This window comes from Ptychodera flava, chromosome 2 (genome assembly GCF_041260155.1).
Source record: "Ptychodera flava strain L36383 chromosome 2, AS_Pfla_20210202, whole genome shotgun sequence".
Lineage (NCBI taxonomy): Eukaryota > Metazoa > Hemichordata > Enteropneusta > Ptychoderidae > Ptychodera > Ptychodera flava.
Window position 1 is genome coordinate 36,752,146 of NC_091929.1, and position 23,237 is coordinate 36,775,382.

The 23,237-nt window shown below is 37.6% G+C and overlaps 3 protein-coding genes across 5 annotated transcripts in view; all 3 read right to left on the reverse strand.

Annotated features, from left to right (window-relative positions):
- LOC139120041 (TOX high mobility group box family member 3-like) overlaps positions 1 to 22,103 on the reverse strand; it is a 33,266-nt gene extending 11,163 nt beyond the window's left edge. Inside the window, exon 1 of one of the 3 annotated variants that reach the window (XM_070684082.1) lies at positions 21,920 to 22,103. The gene's annotated coding sequence lies outside the window, so the exon portion shown is untranslated. Of the gene's footprint in view, positions 1 to 486; positions 575 to 21,919 lie in introns of those variants that run through there. The other 2 variants (XM_070684065.1, XM_070684074.1) reach the window with 2 other exon arrangements.
- Positions 430 to 11,724, reverse strand: LOC139120065 (uncharacterized). Its single transcript, XM_070684132.1, has 9 exons — positions 11,618 to 11,724; positions 10,827 to 10,916; positions 6,094 to 6,255; positions 4,995 to 5,259; positions 4,520 to 4,576; positions 2,925 to 3,095; positions 2,436 to 2,561; positions 1,789 to 1,909; positions 430 to 1,503 (listed from the first exon to the last, which is right to left on the reverse strand). Exons 4-9 carry the CDS (start codon positions 5,256 to 5,258, stop codon positions 1,100 to 1,102), a joined length of 1,143 nt encoding a protein of 380 aa, XP_070540233.1. The 5' UTR covers position 5,259; positions 6,094 to 6,255; positions 10,827 to 10,916; positions 11,618 to 11,724; the 3' UTR covers positions 430 to 1,099.
- Positions 16,889 to 21,926, reverse strand: LOC139120032 (uncharacterized). The gene is made up of 7 exons (XM_070684052.1): positions 21,835 to 21,926; positions 21,270 to 21,531; positions 20,482 to 20,538; positions 19,574 to 19,738; positions 19,087 to 19,212; positions 18,475 to 18,595; positions 16,889 to 18,246 (listed from the first exon to the last, which is right to left on the reverse strand). Exons 2-7 carry the CDS (start codon positions 21,528 to 21,530, stop codon positions 17,714 to 17,716), a joined length of 1,263 nt encoding a protein of 420 aa, XP_070540153.1. The 5' UTR covers position 21,531; positions 21,835 to 21,926; the 3' UTR covers positions 16,889 to 17,713.
- Positions 22,104 to 23,237: the final 1,134 nt, after the last annotated feature.

The window sequence follows — 23,237 nt, forward strand, 5'->3', positions numbered from 1 at the left end:
ACGCCAGCCCTGCATTTGTTGATCCACTGTTCCAGGTTGCACGGATGCCGTTGATGACGTTTTATAAACCACATATTTCTTATAACTCAAAACATCTTACCAACAACTCTTTCTTATTATTTCATTGTCACTTTCTTAGATTTTGTGGAAATAAGTTTGCAATAATTCAGGTTCCAGTTTACCAAAGATAGTACAATATAAATGACTGTACAAATTTCACGCCTCATCGCCTAATCATACTTTACAGATTGATCACAGAGAAATGTCAGTAAAGTGAAAAAGTAACAGTTAACCAAAATCAAAAGCAAAATCTTGAGGGAAAATCACGGGTGGGTGATATGGTACGGTTCGTTAACGTTTTATCATTATATGTAGACTTACGGAGCATATCATTTCTGGCTAAAATGAAGAAAAAAATGGAAAGACTGGTTGCCGCGATACGAAATCACTACTGATTTATTTTTTCTAATAGTAACTATTACTTACATGTAGCTGGTTTCCTTTTGCTGCAAAATTTAATAGTTGTACTGTTACTCTTGATACTTAAAGGAATTACTAAGAAACTGAATAAAATTATAATGAACGCCACGTAAACGACGCTTCTCATACGAAACTTTTTTTTTCACCAAGAAACGAATTCTAGCTTTTTGAGTTGCTTTCTTTTCATAACCATAGATATATATATATAGACGATCGGTACTAGCGCTTAATGTTTAAGTCTGATGATAACAAGAGAGAAATTTCTTCAGTTGGAACAAACAGAGCTAAATGCACGATTATTTCAATTTTGTGAAGATTGTGAACTGCAACGATATCACGTTGAACATGTCAGATGGAAAGTTATACACTTACTGAAAATCAGAGGCTATTTCATTGTATCTCGATGGTGTGGTTCAGGTTTGGTCTACTTCAACTATAAAAACGGTTTGTATATCAGATTCTACCAAACATAATGTCATTCACAATATCCTGCATCAAAACAAATTTGGTTTCTAAGATTACCTACATGTAAGAATAGTAAAACTATCGTTTAGAGACAATATGTCAATTTTTTTCATATATATCTTAAATGACAAGTTGAACTCTCGTTTTCAGCAAGCTAAGCTAATGGAACCTCGTTTTCGACCAGTATAGCTGACATGTCTTCTCGGACTGAGGAACTTGTCGGTGGCGACTGAACCTGATGCTGGTTCACATTCACATCCGGGCCAGTGACTTTTCCTTCAGGCTGCTGCGGGTCTTCCATTTCTCTATTTGATTGTGGCTGTGGTTTACGCCAGCCCTGCAGTTGTTGATCCACTGTTCCAGCTTGCACTGACTGCTGAGGTTGATACTGCAGCTGCTGAGGCTGTAACTGCAACATTTGCTGGCGTTGCTGTAGTTGAGGTTGTTGTTGTGGTAACTGATGCCCTTGACCTTGTTGACATACAACACCCGGTTGTGGCTCCAGTTGTGGGATTATTGGCTTCTGGCTGCTGTTAACAATGTTACCCTGCTGCTGATCTATTGTGTAAGATTGTTGAAAGGTTTATGAAAAGACAGTTAAAGTGACAAAGTCGGCCATTTTTCATGAATTTGTTTTGATACGAGATGCTATTATTTGACGTGTCGAAAGATACTAAATAAATGGGTGACCATGCATAAATCCGACCCCGGTTTAGATACGATACATGGAACCTTCACGGAAATGAATTAATGGTCATGACAATTAATTCATTTTTGCGATGGTTTCAGCCTCAATAAAATGGTCCATATTGGCCGATTAACGTCAACCAAACAGGAACTTACTTGGATAATGTGGCACAAACTCAAGTCCAGAGGGCGTCATTTGCTGTGCGGGTTCACTTTGGTTTACGCCCATCGGCAAGCCTTGGCCGCCCCCTTCGGATGTCCTCACGGCAACGTACATCTATATTGAAAAAAAAGATTCGGTTGTAAAGTGTTATAATAATTTATCTATGAACTTAAATATAGCTGTATAAATTTTTACCATCAAAGTCTCCTCCTAACATGCTATTTATCATATCCCTTTTCTCTCTGATTCACTGGTTTAATTGATATAGGCTACCTCTGAACAAAGGGTGAAACGTAACTTAATTTACATATATACATATTCATATTTAACAACAAACCTACTGATAGGTCGGATGAAAACGGTTAGCTTAAACACGCACTGAGAAATTCACACGAGTCCCTACTGAACAACACTGCTAGACACAGAATAATATGCAGAGTGCGATATAAAACAGACACACACTACCTGTAGAAATAATTTTTAATTTGACTTTTTGAATGCCAAGCATACATCATTTGATAGGCTGATTGTTATAATGCCTGACGCATGGAAACACAAATAGATTTTCTTCCACCCAAAGTTATATTTTGCTGTTTTGGTAGAATTTATTGAGTGCTATGTCAGACACCAATGGACGTACCGTTGACGCTGAGGACTTTTGATTACAGCAGTATGCTCCACAGCAGAAAGCAGACTGAAGGATTGCAGTCACTAATTCAGCGAATGCTACAACACCCAGGATACTGTCGACGGCAACTCTACGACCCTGAAAAATGAAGAAATCAAATCAAGGTCAAAAACCAAATTACAGAACAGGTATAAAACGTCAATAGTACAATAAAGATTATAGCACTTCTATATGATTTTAAAGGCGCAACAATATACATTTATTCATTCGTTCACTCATTCCTCTTCCTTTTTTCTTTCACTTCTCATTTCATTCATTTACAGGAAACAGGCAGAGAGGTAATAGTTCCAACATGCATAGTCTGCATTATTGTGATAGAGTCATTCGCCATTCCAATAGTAGGCCATTCTCCATGTCAATAGTTTCTTTCTTCGTTATTCATTTATTTATTTATTCATTCATTCACATGAAATATGATAAAACGCACTGGTTTCAACTTACATAGTATGCATCACAATCGTAATAGTCGTCGTCTCTCACTCGGGTTCCGTTAATGAAATGTTCAGCAGAGTAGTAACACAATTGTTCATTAACTGCAATACCACTACTTAAGTAACAAGCAATACCTGCCACAATTGCCGAGATGATAGACAAAACCATGGTAGTAATTATCTGTTGAGACACAGGCAAATTGATACCATCAATATCTTTCAGCAGACAATATACGTCTACCTAAAGTATAATACGATGGACAGGATTACTTTCAGGCGTGGACTGAGAAATGTGATGTGAAAAAATTACGTTTTCCTTCTTTAAGAAAAGGTCATGCCAGGGTCTGTGCTTTAACTCAGCCTGACATTAAGTGATTTGTATAGTTTAGCTCAGTATAGTATACACACCCTTTACTTTTTGTGACACATGAACACAAGTTATATTGTATGTGTTTGCGTATGGCACAGCACAAATTTGACCTATATGACCTCTCTTGTTGTTGCTCAGGTGTAACCAAAGTTCTCGTTGGTCAGACGGGAGTATTTTCTCGCACACAGCACACTCACTTACTCCTCAAAGTATTAATGTGATACTTCAATCCTATCTTATACAACAAAATACTGTCACTACCGATGGATGGATAAATACATTGTACATTACTTATAAGATGATAAACAAAGTTAATGATTGTTGTTGCTAAGATTATACACTCACTGGATGCGTTAATTTTCCAAACTAATTCTTTGTACGTTTGCTTCTTGTTGTTTTACATAATATTATATAGGGCTCAGCCCTTGGTGTCGCGCCAGAGGTTAAGATTGGCAATGTTATTTGTATTGATTCATGATAAACTGTAATTGTTACTTCATAAACGTTTATATGACAACTATGCCCAGTTTCCCTCTGATGAAAGCAGTTCACGTACGTACACGACGTCAAACCCTGCAGCAGGGCAGGTATAGATTTTCTGTAGCGTGTAAAAATTTTGGACAAAAAATTGGCAATTTTTACAATGATAACAGCCTATTGCGTTAAACAAGGGACGTATTATGCAATCATTATCATTGCAATGGTAACCGCACTGCCCACCTTCCACTTGCAAGCTGAAAACTATAGCGTTCCGTCTAAAAACTGGCAATTTTGAATCTAATTATTGACACAGGGGGCGCTCTTCTATAATTCAATCCCAGCATTCTTTGCGTATGCCACCGTTCATATGCACGACAGTTTTCTCCCTTTATCTATATTAACGATATTTTGTATCAGCGACAAGGTGCATAATAACATTTACTGGCTAATAAGAGAGGTATATTTTATAAAAGGCATGTTATATAATTGTAATTTGTTTCGATTATGTTTTTACGAGTACTCAAAAAAAAAAAACTGGCGGCGCCCACGAAAGAAGGTACACTTCCGTAACTCGCATAGTATATTATGAATAAGCGCATGCGTAGTCAGTAAGCCTGCTGGCGCGACTATTAACAGTTGTGTAGAATTGACAATCCATGTTCATGGTGAATTTGTTTCACTTAAAACACGACAAAACATTAGATTACAAGGCTACAATATTTCAAGTGTGCCGACAACAAGATCAGACCTCTTACCATTGCGTTGGTCTTCTTCAGCGATGCCGCCATTCCAAACGATCCTGCAACTGCGAACTGTAAAAAACATACGCAGAGATCACACGCCTGCTCTAAATGATTTCGTTTTATGTGAAAATGTCACTAATTTGGAGTCTATCATGATTTCTGTTAGCGCAAAGTAATCTAAAACGCTTACATTGTCTTTGTCTGCATCCATGACATGAAAACAGAAAGACATCACCGTTACTGAATAGCTCATCGTGGTAGAGTCTTCGGACATTAACTTTCAGAAACAACTTCTTGAATGTACAAAAAACTGCATATATTCTCACCAAGCATTGTTTACCTTCCATATTTAATGAATTTTAAAACAATGACTTGGAAGTCATCAAATATTCATCCTCTTCTATTTCTCCTTCGTCTATTGTTATTTGATTGTTTTTGTGTGTGTGTTTGTTTGTTTGTTTGTCGGGAAAAAACGGTTCATACCTACCATGACACCACACCATATACCAGTACCTAATTCACTAAGACTGCATTCGATGAAGATGGCAGTAATACCCAGTATTACACAAATGCCACCAAATATGAACTGCAAGATTGCAAAGGCCATGGTTGCCCTTGAAGCAAAGCCTGGTCTTTTGATCTTTCGACGGGTATTTCCTCTGGGTCGTCCCTGTACAGCCTGGGTTGGATGGTTGGCATAGTATTGCTGCTGCTGTTGCAGCTGTCGCTGTTGTTGTTGCTGATGTTGCATACTGAAGAGAGACATTAAGATACAAAGATACAAAGCCGTCTGTTCGAAAACTGAACCATCTGTCATTTTAGTAAAGTCACTGAATTTATTATTACACGGAAATACGCAGTGATAAATAAACTTACACTATGACAAACTTTGGCATTTGTTTTGATTATCCCTCTGTAAGAATGTTTCAACAAAAGCCAACAATAATTCGTTTGGATGAAATAAAGAGGTCAAAACCGTTGAGTTCCTGAAAATGTCCACTCCTTAGAATTGCTATTTAATTGCTGTCACTAAAAAACGAACAGCTACGAAGAAATGTCAATATTGACAAGCGGTTGCCCGCAAAATAGACTCTTGACCAGCGGAGGATAATTTGGTAAAATTGCAAAGATTTTGTTGGATTAAATAAACTGCTTTTAATTCTGACAAACACATTTTCCTTACTCGAAGCATGAATTCAGAGACGTATCGGCTTTTGTGAATTTTCAATAACGGATTTTGAGTTTGGTTAATGTGCTGTAGCAGTCAACGCATCGAATGCAGCATAAAATGTAAAGCAAACATGTTGAGCCAAGAATGTGAAAACGCGTCATAAAAGCACTATTTTTTGGGTGTATGTTGTTTTTCTCCTCTCTAGAACAATTGACGCACAGTCTGTGTGTATCTGTCGAGATCGCTGCGATTACGCCCATTGAAGTTGGTGTAACTAAATATTAACCACGAAATAACACACATTTAAATTTGTAGATAAAAGGACAATACCTCGGCGATATCCGATCAGTCACTCGTCAGAATTTCTAGAGTAACAAGTAAACTACACTACAACAGTAACTATCTTTGTAAATACCTGGTTGCTAGCTGCTGAGTCCTTTTCCAAGAGCAAACAATTCACCTTCAGCGTATGTAGTCGCAACCAATATGGCCGTCAATGATGTGATCCGTCCCTTTTCCGTGACGTCATGGATGCCCCGTACAGGTTCTCAGCAGTGTTGTACAAGCAATGGGTGCGCTGTACGTCGGAAACCAAAACGACTGCGCTGCTGTCACAATGCTCACCGAGGTGACTGAGTGTAAACACTGCATTTCACAGTGTCAAACTCAGTTTTTCCGATAACGGGAACAAAGGTTGGGCCTAAAAATACTGCCCTCGGTAATTTTCGGTCGGTGCTTTGTAAACATAATAAATCCTGGTAACTCGACTCCTGTCACTACTTAAGCCATATCTTGTAATGAGACGGATTGATGAAAAATGTGTGTCGTAGACACGCAGAAAGCTATTCTGTCCATATTGATATTGTAATTAAAACGGAAAGCAAGAGCATCTCTCTTCTTCAATTCACAATAAACATATCGTATTGTGCTAATTACTCGATCGCTTTTGTATACCTGGCATTTACAGCTGTATAAGAACGTTTTGAAATATTCGTCGAAAAGTTTTGAAATCTGTGTCGAAAACAATTAGCAAAACTTCGTTCTTAATTGCTCCTGGCTTCTTTGTTAGCGGATCATATGGCAAGGTCTTTTAATTTGTATAAATTTAAACAACGTATTTCTTATAACTCTATGGCACGAAGAAATAACTCATTTTTCTCATTATTTTCATGTGTACTTCCCTATAATTGTACCATACTCTATCCTACAGAAAATGCCAATATTTTTCATTCTTAACGTGAAAGTGATGTATGACAAAACCAAATTAAAGACTGAAGGTAGGTGTTAACATTGTCTTCATCGAATTCAAGTAACAATGTGACGAAATCAAAAAGAAACCATTTTAATGAAGTAGGTGGGTTTGGAGAGATTGTTCATTACAGAGAATAACTTTCTTATACGTCATATACATGAACACATCTCCAAGCTGCTATGAAGCACAGTCGCTTGTGAACCGATACACGATTGCAGCAGTGTTGTGTACCTCAGTAATGTACTTTTTTCTACTGCATACAACACGGTGGCCGTCATGTATAAGTTCATAAGAGATTGTGCTGTGAAGTAATGTTTTATCATCTCTAAAATCATCGAAACTGCTTCCTTGGAAACAACGCAAATGATGTTACAGTGAGCAATGTTCCTGCTCGTTGATTTTCTGCAATAAAGATACTCGTTTGCTTCTCATCCTGGATTTCGCATTCACGAAATAATCTTCCCAATCAACGATGAGTCATGTTATGATGTTTCATGGATCTCGACGTGTCTATGTTCAAACTATTAAGGTCTAAAAAGCCATCGCCAAATATTTTGCAATGTTATACGCAAAGGATTTTATACTTTTCCTTCGAAAAAGCATTGTAAACCTAAATTTTAGTTTTGAGGTAATTTGGTAGGAGATCAAAATATTGTTTTTAAGCATAGTTTTGAAAGACGCCGAAGCAATAGTAACATGTGACAAATAAGGAATTGATCTGTTTTCTGCTTACTAAACTGCCTATAGATATACAAATATCTTTAGATTGCTGTATAATTGTATTAGGTCATAAACCACTTCATAAACCCTTTTTCATTAGATTTGTCAATACGATTATCACGTTTTCAAAGTATATGTACTGTGAATTTCCTCCAGGGGTCCATTTTGGAAATGACAGAGAACGCCTAAAATTGAAAGTTATCGTACGGTGTATTACAAAATTACCTACGTTTTATTTGTATAACATATAGATTTTTAGCCTTTTGAGAATAAAAACTGTTGTAAAATTAATTGTAGAGGACCACAGGTACTACAATACAAATGATTGTAGATATCAGACATTCTTTATCCCACAAGAACAATAATATACGTAAACAAGCAATGGACAGTCTTTATGATGGAAACACAGACAAGGTCTGTGATGGAAGTACATAGTTTTAAAATGTCATGAATGACTTTCGGCTCATAATACTTTCCAAATTGACGTCTTAGAAAGTAAGATGTAAAGGAAGTGAAAAATGCAATAGTTGTGACAAAAATTAAATCAAAATCTTGACAAAACCATGTGGGAGTAATCTTGTACAGTTCGTTTACGTTTTACCAATATATGTAGACCGAGGGATCATATCATTACTGATTGAGATATTATAAAATATGCAAAGGGACTTTGAAAAAATTAATAAGTCTTAAGTCCGAGACTGGTACCGCAATATGATATCACTACGGCAGCTTTCCTATACAGACTGTAGTATTGTTTACTTTTAACTGTTTTCCATTTGTGGTCATTCATAACAGTTGTGTTACCGTTCTTGATAATTGAAGGCCCGACTACGAAAATGAATGATAATTAATGATGAGTTCCTGTCTTAAGTTTAACAGCCCGTTAACAAAGAGAGATGGCGACGACGCAAAGCATGCGAAACGCCTCTGGCCCAGAAACGCAGACGGAGAGCTCTGGAAATCATATCTTCTTGAGTTGTCTTGAGTTTCCTCCATCGCAACAAAATTTGTTGCAATTGTTACATCTCCAAATAACTACATGTAAGGTATTACTGTGGGATAAGGAAACTATCCGTACTGATAGTAATGAGAACAGTTTGAAATCGATTATAACATTCTGAATAGTTAAAGTCTCTTTTATAGAGACGATCTGTCAATTTGTTTATATGTACGATTATGAAGTGCGGAGCTCTCGTTTTCAGCTACACTAATTGAACCTCGTTTTCGACCAGTCCAGCTGACATGTCTTCTCGGACTGAGGAACTTGTCGGTGGCGACTGAACTTGATCCTGGTTTACATTCACATCCAGGCCAGTGACTTATTCTCCCGGCTGCTCGGGAGGTCCAAGTGGTGCCTTTGGATTTGGCAGAGGTTCACGCCAACCCTGTTGTTGTTGCTCCACTATTCCAGATTGCAGGGATTGCTGCGGTTGATATTGTGGGGTGTGTAACTGTGGCACTTGTTTGACTTGTCCCTGTGGTTACTGATGCCCCAGTGGTTGCTAGAAATTCAATGACGTTCCACTAACGCTGAAGGCTCTTGATTACAACAGTGATTCTGCACAGCAGAAAGGAGACTCAAAGACTGCAAATGCTATTTCAGGCAATGCTACAAACCCCAGTAGACTGTAATCGACAACTCTACCATTCTGTAAAATAAAGAAAAAAATTGTGGTCAACAAACAAAACACAGCACAGGTATAGGACCATGGTGGTGATTATCTTTAAAGATACAGGTAAATCAATTCTGTTTTTCAGCAGAGGACATACTATAATCCTCATACAATAAAAGGATGAGTTCAAGCATAGACTGGGAAATGTAACTGTGAAAACGGAATGGCGCCTTTCTTCTTGAACAAAAGATCAGGCCACGAAATAAAAATGTTACCAACGCTACGGTCTACGGTCAAGTGATTTTGTATGTACATATTTACATATATCATAGCAAAAAATGTGACCTATATGACCCCTCTTGTTGGTTTTTATGTGTAACCTAATTACTTGATTGACAGGGGGCATATTTTCTCGCAAGTAATGGAACAAATATGACACAAATGTAAGCAACATACTGAATTGTTTAAATTGGAAGATATTTCACAGAGGCATAATCACTCTAAGCATAGCTAAAACATTGAATTACGATGAAGGAAACTTCATACTTGTGGCCATATTGAAACTCTTCAACACATCCTACTTGAGTGAAAATGTGCAAAGTTAATTAGGCAAAATATATTTCAAATTTTGTCACAAAAATACTATAAGCAACCACACAGATATCAAAAGATTAGCAATAACGGGCATTGATTATGTCAATGCAAAAGCAAATTGTTATTTACTATATCACTCCTGATGTGAAAAACAGTTTGGAACGTTTTAAATTAGGATCTTGATGTGATTTCAATCCTTTTGAGATTTGAAAATGAAGGATACGCCTTGATTGCATTCATATTATGAAATGGTGTAGCTGACATTGACACTGTTGTTGATATTTTATTCATTTTTCTCTCTCAGTGGCTGTGTTTTTTCAGGCTGTCTTCATTATTTAATTTGATGTTTGTTGTTTGTTTGTTTGTTTGTTTGTTTGTTTGTTTGTTTTACATACAAGTCATGTAGACTTGACATCCATGTTGATTTTAAAATGAATTTAACTTTCAAAAAAAATTGGCAAGCGATTGAAAACCTATATTGTCAAAGGTTAGACGCCTGCAAGATCATGAAAGCTAATTACCATCGAGTTCGTCTTCTTCAAAGATGCGGCTATCCCAAACAATCCTGCAGCTGCGAACTGGAAAAAAATAAATATATCACATGCCTGTTCTAAATTATTACGATTTCTCAGGAGATATCACTTACTTTGAAGTCTAACCTGATTTCTTTAAGCGCAGAAACATCTCAGATGCACGAATTGCCGAAGTGTGGATCGTGCACATCATACCAAAAAGACGTCACGATCGATAGCTCATCAGGCACAGTCTTCTGACATTCCCTTTCAGAAATACACTTCTCAAACGAACAAACTCTGGACAAAACAACCACCAAGCCACTTTTACCTTGAATATTAAATGTATTTATAACGATATTTTGAAAGTACTGGAAAACCCATTCCTCTTCTATTATTAATATGCCTATTTTGGTGTGTTTGTTGAAAAGGAGGTGATTGAACTCTTTATACCTACCATAACACCACATCACATACCAGCACCGGATTTACCAAGTTGGCATTCCATAGCGATGGCAGTAATTACAGAAATACCACTTCATACGATCTGGAAGATTACGAACACCAAGGTCACACGTAAAGAAAAGCCTTGTCTTTTTCCCTTTCCACTGGTGTTTCCGGGCTGTCGTCCCGGCATAGGTTTTGTCATAGGTTTCGGTTTGTTTGAATGATAATTCATCAATTTTTTTATAGATTTGTCAGTAAAATCACGCCACCAACAAAGTGTAAGAAAAATTGATTACCTTTTGACAGGCAGTTGTCTATGAACTCAGACTATTGACCAAAGGAAGATATTTCGGCTGAAATAATATAAGCGACAAATACGTTCTCCTTACGACCACCACAAGTTTAGTGACATTAAGGCTATTGACAATAAAGAATTTAATTTTTGGTAACTGCGCAATGACTGTCTACACAATGACGGAAATATAGAAGATGTTATTGTGTAGTTTGGTACATGCGTCCAGCATACATTTTTCGAACCGAGAATATGAAAACGCGTGGCACAAGTACCTCTTTCTTTTATAATGTTCCTTCCACTACTTAACAATTGACTAAGATTCTAGGGATTACTTTCGGAATCGCCACGATTACTCCCATGGTGCAACTGAAGTTAGAGTTAGAAGTAAAACACATTAAATTTTGTCGACGGAAGGACAATGCCTAGCCAATATCTGATCAGTCAATTGTAAAACGCTCTAGAGTTACATGTAAACTAGACTAAAAGTGAGTGCCTGTATAAATTACCTGGTCATCAATTGCTACGGAGTCCTTGTCTGAACGCAAACTATTCGCTTCTAACTTATGTAGGATGTCGCAACAAACATGGCCGACAATCATGAGGTCATTGCCTTTGGGGTAACTCCCATAGATGGCTATACGGGGAGGGTCCGCGCGAAAGGGGTCGTTTTTTTGCGCTGTTTGGTATCAGAAAGGGTATACTTTTCACGAGGTGTTGGTATGAGAAAGGGTCCGGTTTTAAACACAAACTGACATTTGTTAAAAAATCATGCTGTCAACACTGGAAACCCATGTAATTACATCCCAGATCTACCATCAATATTTCCGATCTGTCGGTTTGACTGTTGGTACCCCTGGTACGCAAGGCGAGTGAGTCGTATCTGTATACGTATGGTATTGTATGGTATCAGATAGGGCGCCGTAAAATAAATTCTTTGTTTGCCGTCCGCGTGCGGGTAGGTTTTTGGACGAAATATGAAAAACCAACACAGATCGTACGCTCGAAAATACGACGCGTTGTGTCCTTCCTTTGTTGGCAATGACGCAGCGACTTACTCAAATGTCTCAAAAACGCAAATGTCATACGATCGTTATACAATTCAGATTACCTATCGTAAAGGTGTGTACGTAAAGTGTACATGTGCACCTCCTGTTGTAGTGGACTGCAGTATACCGTAAGTGAAGATCGATCGACCGTTTCACAAGTTTATTTCTCCCTCAAAGTTTCCAAATCGGCGGAAGTGCGCTATATTGGCTTGGTCTCCATACAAGACGGATCGAAAACAATTCTTGACTGGTTTAGCTTCGAATAAGGCATGGAACTGAATTTCCATCAGCTTCTGCGCGATCCGCGATTGATCACGAGGGGGCAAGCAGCCCGGTGGTGGGGCAAGCAGTTACCGCCGGTGAAATGTTCGTTGTTGAATGCTCCAAATAGTTCGTACGCAGTATAAGTTGCTCTTACTTTGAACATTGTTTTTGTGCTAAAAACGATGTGGTCATTTTATAAGTCCGGATTAGAATTCAGTTTTCAAAAATAGCAATGGCCATTCGGCATTGCTGTCTTGACAAACAGAATATTCAGCATTTTAGTATGCATTAGCGCTGATCACTTAACGTCATTTTTCTTTCATTAATGTGCAAAAATTTGTCCGCATTTTCGGCAAGAACGATGAAATCAAAACCTGCTAGCGTCATAATGCATACAGAAAATCATACTAATTCATATGAATTTATGGCTCATACTACAAGTTGCAACAACGACCGCGCATGCAGTAACACAATTTGTCCGATTTTCAGGCAGCGGTGTTCGAAGTCGCGCGCGCAGCTATATATAGTAACAAACCTGACACCGAGATCAGCGCTATTAGAATTCGGGTAAAAGACTAGTTGATACACAAAATTCAGAATAAATAGCCTTTAAAGTTACAGCTAATGGAGCATTTAACTCAACAGAAACAGTGCTCAGGACTTGTATTTATTTGACACTTAAAAAGGAGGATTTGTACTCGAGGCTGTTATGATTTGCTCAGCTACCCACTCTTACTGTAAAAATTCTAATTGTATGCACAGTCCCTCTATCCACTATGGATAGAGGGACTGTGTTGTATGGAAGAGACAGTAGTTTCACCTTTTACCAAGATGTTTAGCATTTGTTTTCTGAGTGACATCTATACTTTGTTATACTCAGTAACTTTTGCAGTTTAATATGTGGAATGTTCAGGTTTTGCAAGAACACCTTTTTGTTGTAAGCTTACCCCAACATTTCGAAATAGTGTTTCGTTGGTACTATATAGACTTCGGTAGACAAGCTTGACAGGTGCCGTCCAAGCTACGCTTCTCCAATTGTCTAAATGCCCGTGACTACTCTTTGGTCGTTGTGTCCTCCTGCCCTGTCTGTTGTATTTTTCTCTCTTGTCCTTTCCCGTATTATTTTAGAATGGGATTTTAACTAAGTTTAAAGCTTGGTTTTGATCATGATAGATATAAATTAAAGATAAAAATATACGTCCAATCGTAAACATCAATACAGGTCTCGATCTTAAATTTACGTGTTATAATTAATATACAAATGTCACTTAGACACGTTGCAAAATTGAACCCATTACGTGAAATTCTTAGGTTCCTTCATTAGGTGTTAATTCAAATATATTTTGTTTTCTTCAAAACTTTGTAAACATCCTCGTATACGTAAGTTGCATTTGTCGCAAATATGCTTTGTATTCATATTTGAGATCTTGTTATTTTAATTAATCGTTTTACTGGCACCTATGACCACCCAGTGCATAAATCTCCGTCAGAGACAATCTGTAGATCTTTGTAACACAACCAGTTTATTACTATCACACTGTACATGTTGTACATTATGTACTGGTATAGTGTTAATTGCCATTGTTTATTATGGAATTTTTGTTCAGACTCAGAGTCACCTAACTGATGCTTGTTGTATTTACACAAGTATAACCTTTGTTTCCACGCATTATTTTCAGCGTGCTAATGAAGAGCATAAGAAACACTGCATTGTAAATGTAACAGATGATTTTTTCATACTTGTGACCCATAAACCGATGGGAAAGTTAGAGTTTATGCGATTGATCTGTGTTGTGTTTTTTTTCTGTGTTTTTTTTTTGCTGGCTGGCTGGTAGGTTTTTCAAAAATCCAAGGACGGCAAACAAAGAATTTTATTTACACGGCCTAGCTGTGGAAACGCAGCTATCTGTTGGCGGGGTAGCGTGAGTTGCTATGCGGGTCAAAGGTCAACCCCGCCACTCACATAGCAACTCACGCTACCCCGCCAAGAGATAGCTGCGTTTCCACAACTAGGTATCAGAAAGGGTAGGTTTTTTTGCTCAAAACTGGTATCACAACAGTTTGGGTTTCCATGTTCGTGCGGAGCCCCCCCGTACTATTAGCCATGGAGTTACCCCCCCGGGGGTCATTGCCTTCTGTGTGACGTCATCGGTGCCCCTTGCACTTTCTCAGCTGTGTCATTATAGAAGCATCAGGTTCGCTGTGAATTGGAAACAAGTGAGTTAGTGTTAAAACTGCATGTTACATCGCTCTGCATAGCTATAATATTGGCTAGGCCTCCGTAACATACGGCCCCGTTATGCACTCCTACATTTTAGGGTATTAATTAAAGCACTACTCAGTCCTTCCACAAACGGCAACCAAGGCGCAGGCCTAAAATAATGGGGGCGGTAGATTTTGGCATGTGTTTTGTACACTTTAAATATTAGTAACCTTTTAGGTTTCTGATACGTCCAACGTTATTCTATTTCTGATTTTGCTGACTAGTTATACAAAGCACATATTTCGTATAACGCAAAATATCTGAGGAAGTACTCATTCTCCGTTATTTATTCGTATAATTTCTCATAACTACAACATTCACTTAGAGAAAATGTCAATAATTACGAATTCGTAACGTCATATCGTGTGAGAAAACCAAATTAAGGAGTCGAGATATGTGCTTATACGCTATCTTAATCGAATTCAAGTGGATAATTTAACGAAATCCAATCAAAATAGTTGGAAATCAGTAGATAGGTGCAAAGAGATTGTTTGCGAAGAATAGCTTGTTCTAATGGCTAAGAGACGACACTACAACATGAACAAACCATCAACAGTCAAACGTTCAGCAACTTACCATGAATCACATGATATCAACCGAGTAAACGAACCACATTCATCCTCTCTGAGCTGTTGTGTAGTGATATTTTCACATGCTGGAAATCAACGAATGAGATTCATTGGAAACGTCGAAAATGATATTACAGTAAGCAATGTTTCTCCGATTTCCATTACTAAAAATCCTTGTAGCTAATCTGGTTTACTTCTGTTGGATCTCTTCCTCTCTATTACACTCACTGAAAAAATAAATTTTCCCAATCAATAGTCAGCCGTGTTTTAATATGTTTTAGGAATCTCGAAGTGTCACTTTCACACAACTCAAACTCCTAAACTACCAGTTTTTCACAAATATTTGGAAATGCTACTCAAAGAATTTAATATTTTTTTCTCCAAAATAATAGGAAACATAAGGTTACAATAATGTTTTCAGTGTAGTTTTGCAAGATCAAGTTTAACAGTTTACAAAAAGTTTGGCTGTTTTCTTTCCATATCATTGCATTAGGTCATACACAGTTTATGAATCATTGATCAGATTTGTCAATTTGTTCATCACATTTGCAAAGTATTGTTTATTCTTTCATTGATCCATTTTACAAATGACGCAGAATCCCTCAAATCTGCGCTATCGTTTGATGTATTTAAAATTACCTTCGTTTTATTTGTATGACCTGTAGATTTAATAAGTACCGAACGTTCTTACCTTTTGAAAAAGCTACTCCTGTAATTTCAAATGAGGTTGCAGAGTACTATTAATACATTTTTTGCAATTATTCATACAATTTTAACTAATTTGTTAACCAAACATTAAAATATTGGGTTTCTTCACATTTGAGCTTATCAAGCAGTCGTAAGTTGCGTGATAAATAAGTGTTCATTTATGTAAATGTATACATATTTCCTGGCTTCTCTTTATCCCAAATTCAAGATTTCCCACTCTGGCTGGGTCCAATTTTCTAAAATTTTCTCATTATATCATTTAAATGCTACATACCAAAACGATTGTTTTGTTTGGAATAAAATTCTTACATTTTGAATAACAAACATTTTAATTTGGTTATCATGTATTAATCATTTTTTGAGTGTCAATCTTTCAACTCATGTCATTTGAGAATTAGGATATATAATGCAAAATAAAATAGTCGTTTTTTCTACATATACTCTTGTTTCAAGTGAAATTACATTTGAGAAATTAACGTCAAGATTTCGACTTCAATTAATTTTTACCATTAATATAAAAATTGGTTTTAACGCTAATATACATTCCCTTCATCATTAAAGTAAACAATTGCTATAATACTAAATTTAAGATTCTGTGCTTGTTGAAAACGTAGCATTATCGGGTTTCTTTGTCGTCTTAGATAAGAAATATTCCTTTGAGATTTTTTTTTAAGGAAAGATGCAGCTCAACTTAAGCGTGAACAATGTCTTCACAGGGAAGCAATAGAGATAAATGCACAATTGTGTTGAGACTGTGAAGATTGTGAACGAGTTGGATATTGCGTTTAACCTGTCTGATGGGAATTCTACTCTTAAAGAAAACCACCGGACCAGCCAGTGTAAGATAAACGATAGATGACAAATGTTTTATACCGAACAATTGCTCATTATTGTGATCGGTATAAATGAATAGAAGAGCACACATAGTAACATACATAATTCATTTATTTATTCATTTGTGTTAAAACTTTACGACAGAGAGCAAAACAGTGAAAAGTATTGCGTTCCGGAGTAGAGTGAATACGGTGATATCCGAAAGAGATATTCCAATGTGGAACGTACAATGAACCCATTATTTAACTCTCCTGTCATAATTGTACGCCCGTACGAAAAAGGAAACGAGAGTTGATGAATAACGGTAATTTTTAGTCCATGTGTACACCTAACTATATAACTTATGTTAGTTTGTTGGATACTTCTAAATTGCACGCAGAAAATAGTCTCTGTGCACCCAGTTTCACTTTAAACTGATACAGATGATATTCGTTTTGGGGGAATTGGTTCAACGTCAACTTAGCGATGACTAGGAGTCTTCCCCATCATTTCACTCCTAATTGAACTATGTCGAAAAAAGTCTTATTAAAATCTGCCTACTTTAGCAGAGAGTCAATAAGGACAATAACATCTGCATACAATGAAAGAGAGCGCTGATACTGTTCCTTGCATACGATAACTGATTTTACTACAGCACGATATTAAGAAGTTAAAGTGCGTTCTACTTTAACTTCAAAAATGGTTTGTTTATTAGATTATATCAAAAACAGTAAACAGTGTCGTTAACAGTTTCCTGGCTCACAACAAAATTTTGTTGCTATGGCTTCATTTTCAAATAACTACATGTAAGAAACTATCCGTACTGATAATGATGAGAACAAATTCGATTTAATTTACACATTATGAAATGAAAAGTCTCTATTAGTGACGATCTGTCTGTTTTCATATATTTCTGATTGTGACGGGCGAAACTCTGCGCTAAGGTAATGGAACCTCGTTTACGACCAGTCCCGCTGACATGTCTTCTCGGACTGAGCAATTTGTTGGTGGCGACTGAACCTGATCCTGGTTTACATTCACATCCGGACCAGTGACTTTTCCATCATGCTGCTTGGGAGGTCCAGATTCTTGCTTTGGCTTTGGCTGTGCTTCAAGCCAGCCCTGAAGAAACTGTTGTTGATCCACTGCTTCAGGACGCAATATCTGCTGCGGTTGATACTGCAGCTGCTGGGTGTGAAACTGTGGCACTTGTTGGAGATGTTGCTGTGGTAACTGATGCCCCCGTGGCCGTTGATGGATGACTTCAGGTTGTAACACTTGATGCTGCAGCTGCTGAGAGTGCAACTGCAACATTTTCTGGCGTTGCTGTAGTTGATGTTGTTGCTGTGGTAACTGATGCTCTTGGCCTTGTTGATATTCAACACCAGGTTGTGGCTCCAGTTGGATTCTTGGCTGCTGATTGGATGTCACGACTGGCTGCATGTTTACATCGTAAACCTCCTGCGGCCGATCTGTTGTTTAAGATTGAAAGATTTATGAAAAGACAATATCACTGTCACTTGCATTTTTGGTACCCTTAACTACAGACGAGTAAAAGAAGTTTATTGTTTCACTGTATGTCGTATGCTTCTTGGGATATTTTCACGAGCATTTATCGATAGCAAGAAATAAGAATACAATATGAACCGAAATAAAAAAGTCCGTATTGGCTAATTAGCGTCAACCAAACAGGAACTTACTTGGATAATGTGGCACAGTCTCAACTCCAGAGGGCGCCATCTGCTGCGCGGGTTCACTTTGGATTACGCCCATCGGGTAGCCTTGGCCGCCCCCTTCGGATGTCCTCACGGCAATGTACATCTATATTGAAAAACAAAGTGTTATGATAATTTATATATCACCTTATATATGGTTGTATAAATTGTTACAACCAAAGTCTCCTCCTATCCCTTTTCGCTCTTTTTCACGCCTATCTCTGAACAAAGGGTAAATTATAACTTAATTTACATATCTACATATTCATATTCAAAAATATGCACGTGATAATCAACAGATAGGTGAAATGAAACCCCTCAGCTTAAACATGCATAGGGAAAGTCACACGTGTCCCTATTGAATTAAATTGCTTGACATAGAATAATACGCGGAAAGCGGTATACTACAGACACACACTAAGTATTGAAATAAATTGCAATTGGATTTTCTGAATAGCAAGCATACATCTTGTGATATGGCGATTGTTATAATGCCTGACTCATGGAAAAACGAATAGATTTTCTTCCACTCAAAAGTTATATTTTGCTGTTTTGATAGAATTTATTGAATGCTATGTCAGACACTCATGGACGTACCATTGACGCTGAGGGCTTTTGATTACAGCAGTACGCTCCACAGCAGAAAGCAGACTGGAGGATTGCAGACACTAATTCAGCGAATGCTACAACGGCAAGGATACCGTCGACGGCAACTCTACCACCCTGAAAAATGACGAAATCAAATCAAAGTCAAAAACCATACCAAAGAACTGGCATAAACCGTCAATATTACAATAAAGGTTCTAGCACTACTATATGAATTTAAAGGCGCGACAATATACATTTATTCATTCGTTCACTCATTTCTCTTCCTTTATCTTTTATTTATCTTTTCATTCATTTACAGGAAACAGGAAGAGAGGTAAAACTTCCAACATATAAACTCTATATATAGTGACACAACCATTCGCCATTCAAGTAGGTCGCCATTCTCCATGTCAGCAGTTTCTTTCTCCTCTATTCATTTATTTATTCATTCATTCATTTACATGTAATGCGATGAAAGGCACTGTTTTCAACTTACATAGTTTGTGTCACAGTCGAAATAGTCTCTAACGCGGTGTCCGTAACGGTCGTACTCAGATAAGTAGTAACACTCGTCTTCAAAAATTGCACCGATAATACCTATGATACAGGCACTGCCTGCCATAGTTGCCGAGATGATAGACAGAACTATGGTAGTCATTATCTGTTGAGACACAGACAGATCAATACCATCAATATCTTTCAGCAGAGTATATACGTACACCTAAAGTATAATACGATTGACAGGATTACGTCCATGCATGGACTGAGAGATTCGACTGTGAAAGTGGAATGACGTTTTTCTTCTCGAAGAAAAGATCAGACCAGGGTCTTGGCTTTACCCAAGGTGGACATTAAGTGATTTGTATGCGTCAGAACAGTCTAAGCCAGTTTCACGGAGAATAGGTTTAGAAACATATATCACCAAAGGGATTATAACGTCACGGTCTCTCACCTGAAGTAATAATTTAGCTCTGTATGGTGAATACACCTTATCTCTCTTGTGACACTATGAACACAAGTGATATTGTATGTCTATAAATTGCGTATAAAACGTGTGACCTGTATGACCTCTCTTATTGGTGGTTCAGGTGTAACCAAAGTACTCGTTGACCAGACAGGGGTATTTCATCACACACATAGCACATTCAGTACTCCTCATGGTATTAATGTCATACTTGAACAATTTAAATGCTATCTCTACCCATACATTACTTAGAGAATGATGAAAAAGTTAATGAAAGCTGTTGCTAAGATTTCAAACTAAATATTTTACGTGTTCTTGTTGTTTTACGTGACGCTGAAATCCATGTTCATGGTGAATTAATTTCACATAAAACTTGACAAGACAGAAGATTACAAATCTATGATGCATCAAGCGTGCGACAACAAGGTCAAAACTCTTACCATTGTGTTAGTCTTCTTCAGCGATGCCTTAATGCCAAACAATCCTGCAACTGCGAACTGTAGAAAACAAAATGATCACACATGCTGGCTCTAAATAGATTCGGTTAAGAAAGAACGCATCCTTAGGACAGATATTCGGACTTTTACAATTCTTTTCTGATATATCGCCAGTTGGGGTTCTGTTTAAAGCTCGCTATAAAAGAAAACTTTTTAATGGCTTTGGGTTTCGAAAATCAAAAATTTTATGTTTCCTTCATTAAGTTAACACAGGAACGGCGGCCTTTTAGAATTTCAAATATTCTGAAATCTTGCGTAATTTGTTTCTCTAGTTCCAAAATTTGAAAGGTGACCCCTGATTTTATTCTTGATTTCGAAAGGGAATGATTGAAATATTCTTTGAGCAAAACTTTAAGTTATTTCTTTCACTTTCGAGGTGCATACTACCTTAAGTTGGATCGAGCCTGTCATGGTTTTATGTTAGGGCAGAGACATTTTAGATGCTCAAATTGTCTATGTACATCAATAAGATGATAACGGAAAGCCATCGTGATTGAAAAATAGTTCATCGTGCTACAGTCTGCGGACATTAACTTTCAGAAACAAGTTCTGGAACGTACAAAAAACTTCATATAATTCTCACCAAGTATTGCTTGTCTTGCATTTTTACTGACTTTTAGAACAAGAACTTAGAAGTCCTCGAAAATTCATACTCTTCTATTTCTCATTTGTCAATGCTTAATTTTGATTTTTGTTTGTCGAAGAAAGGTTATTCAAAGTTTCATACCTACCATGACACCACACCATATACCAGTACCGGATTTACGAAGTTGGCACTTTATGACGATGGCAGTAATACCTAGTATTACGCAAATGCCACCGAATATAAACTGGAAGATTCCAAAGACCGCGGTCGCCCGTGAAGCAAAGCCTGGTCTTTTCAACTTTCTATTGGTGTTTCCTCGGTGTCGTCCCTGCATAGCCTGGGTTGGCTGGCTGGCATAGTATTGCTGGTGTTGCAGGGGTCGCTCTTGTTGTTGCTGATGTTGCATACTGAAGAGAGACATTAAGATACAAAGATACAAATACCTCGACTTGTTCGAAAACTGCACGACCTGTCATTTGAGTAAAGTCCCTGAATTTATGACTTTGTGGAAATAAACAGTGATAAATAAATTTACACTATATAAAACTTTGTCAGTTGTCACAAAAATGCTATTTAGTTGTACGTTTTTTTCTCCACTAAAAAGTAAGACTCAGAGGTCATGTGCCACTGTCTGGATCGCTGAAGTTGGTGTTACTGAATATTAACCAGCAAATAACACAAGGTTAAATTTGTCGAAAGAAGGACAATACCTCAATGATATCCGACTAGTCCATCGTCACAATTTCTTGAGTTACAAGTAAAGTAGACTAAAAGTAAATGTGTTCGTATAGTCACCTTGTTTCTAGGCTGCTGAGTCGTTGTCTGAGAGCAAACTCTTCGTCTTTCACTTATATGAAAGTCGCAACCAACATGGCCGTCAATGATGTGGTCCTTCCCTTTTCCTTGACGTCATCGATGCCCCGTACAGGTTCTCAGCAATTTTGAACAAGTCATGGGTGCTGTACGTCGTGAAAAACACAACTGCACTGCTGCCACAAGGCTCACCGGGGTGAATGAGTGTAAACACTGCACTTCAAAGGTGAACAAAGGTTGGACCTAAAGAAAATACTGCCGGCTGTAATTTTCGGTTGACACTGAGTGTTTTGTAAACATATTATATTATAGCTTTGTGAATTTTATGACATCATACCTCCTGATTATTACGGATAATGTATCCGATTATCGAGCATTGTGGCCCCACAGAGCTACGTTGTAAACAATATCACTGGCTTGGTGATGTATAGGTGGAACAGAACTCAGTACACTTGCAAACTCCTAGACCATGCTGGGTTTTGATACACGGCATGTTATGTACGTTAGTGGCCATGCAATCGAGGTAAGCGTGAAAAGCTACCCGCACCAGTTATCAACGGGGGCAGCTGTCATCAATCTTGACCGGTAGCGTACGGAAATGACTCCGGGGTCATTCAAAGTATCGGTCCAGAGTCAGCTACGACCAACAATCATGACGACCATTGTCACCTTGATCTAACATCTCGGCTACCTAGTTCTGATGCACCGATTAAAATCGGCGATAACCTTCATTTATCGGTTGTTTCTCTTTGTCTATGATTTCACCTTGTTCTCATGTTTGTTTCTCAGTATGTTTGTCAAATGGACCTTTCGAGGCCCCCGTTTACATCGAGTTTTCCCGTTCGCCAAAATACAATGGCTCTTCTCAAGAACCTATCGAAAATTAAATTTATACACTCAATTATTGATGAAATTTAAACATATGAATAACATAGTTGAACTCTGTTGACATTATTTGCAATTGAATGCTGTACTACTAGCGATTTAATACTGATGGTGTCAATCAGCTGATACCATGTGCAGCTTGCTGTTGATGCATAATCATTTGGTTTTCTTGACGCATGCCTGGCATTTCACCGTGTTTCAGCTTTTTGAATTGCATGATATTGAAAGGTGATGTTTCAAGTTCGATATAGACGGTAGGGATGCAATTCCTTTTCATTGCCTTCGAAGATAAATCGTTTTTTATTTCCTAATCGAAACGTAAAAGTCCTGGTCATTTTTTTTGTTGAGTGTGCGTGTTCATTGCAGTGCAGTATGGCGTCTTGTAAATGTTTACAGTGTACAGATTCAGGGCAGA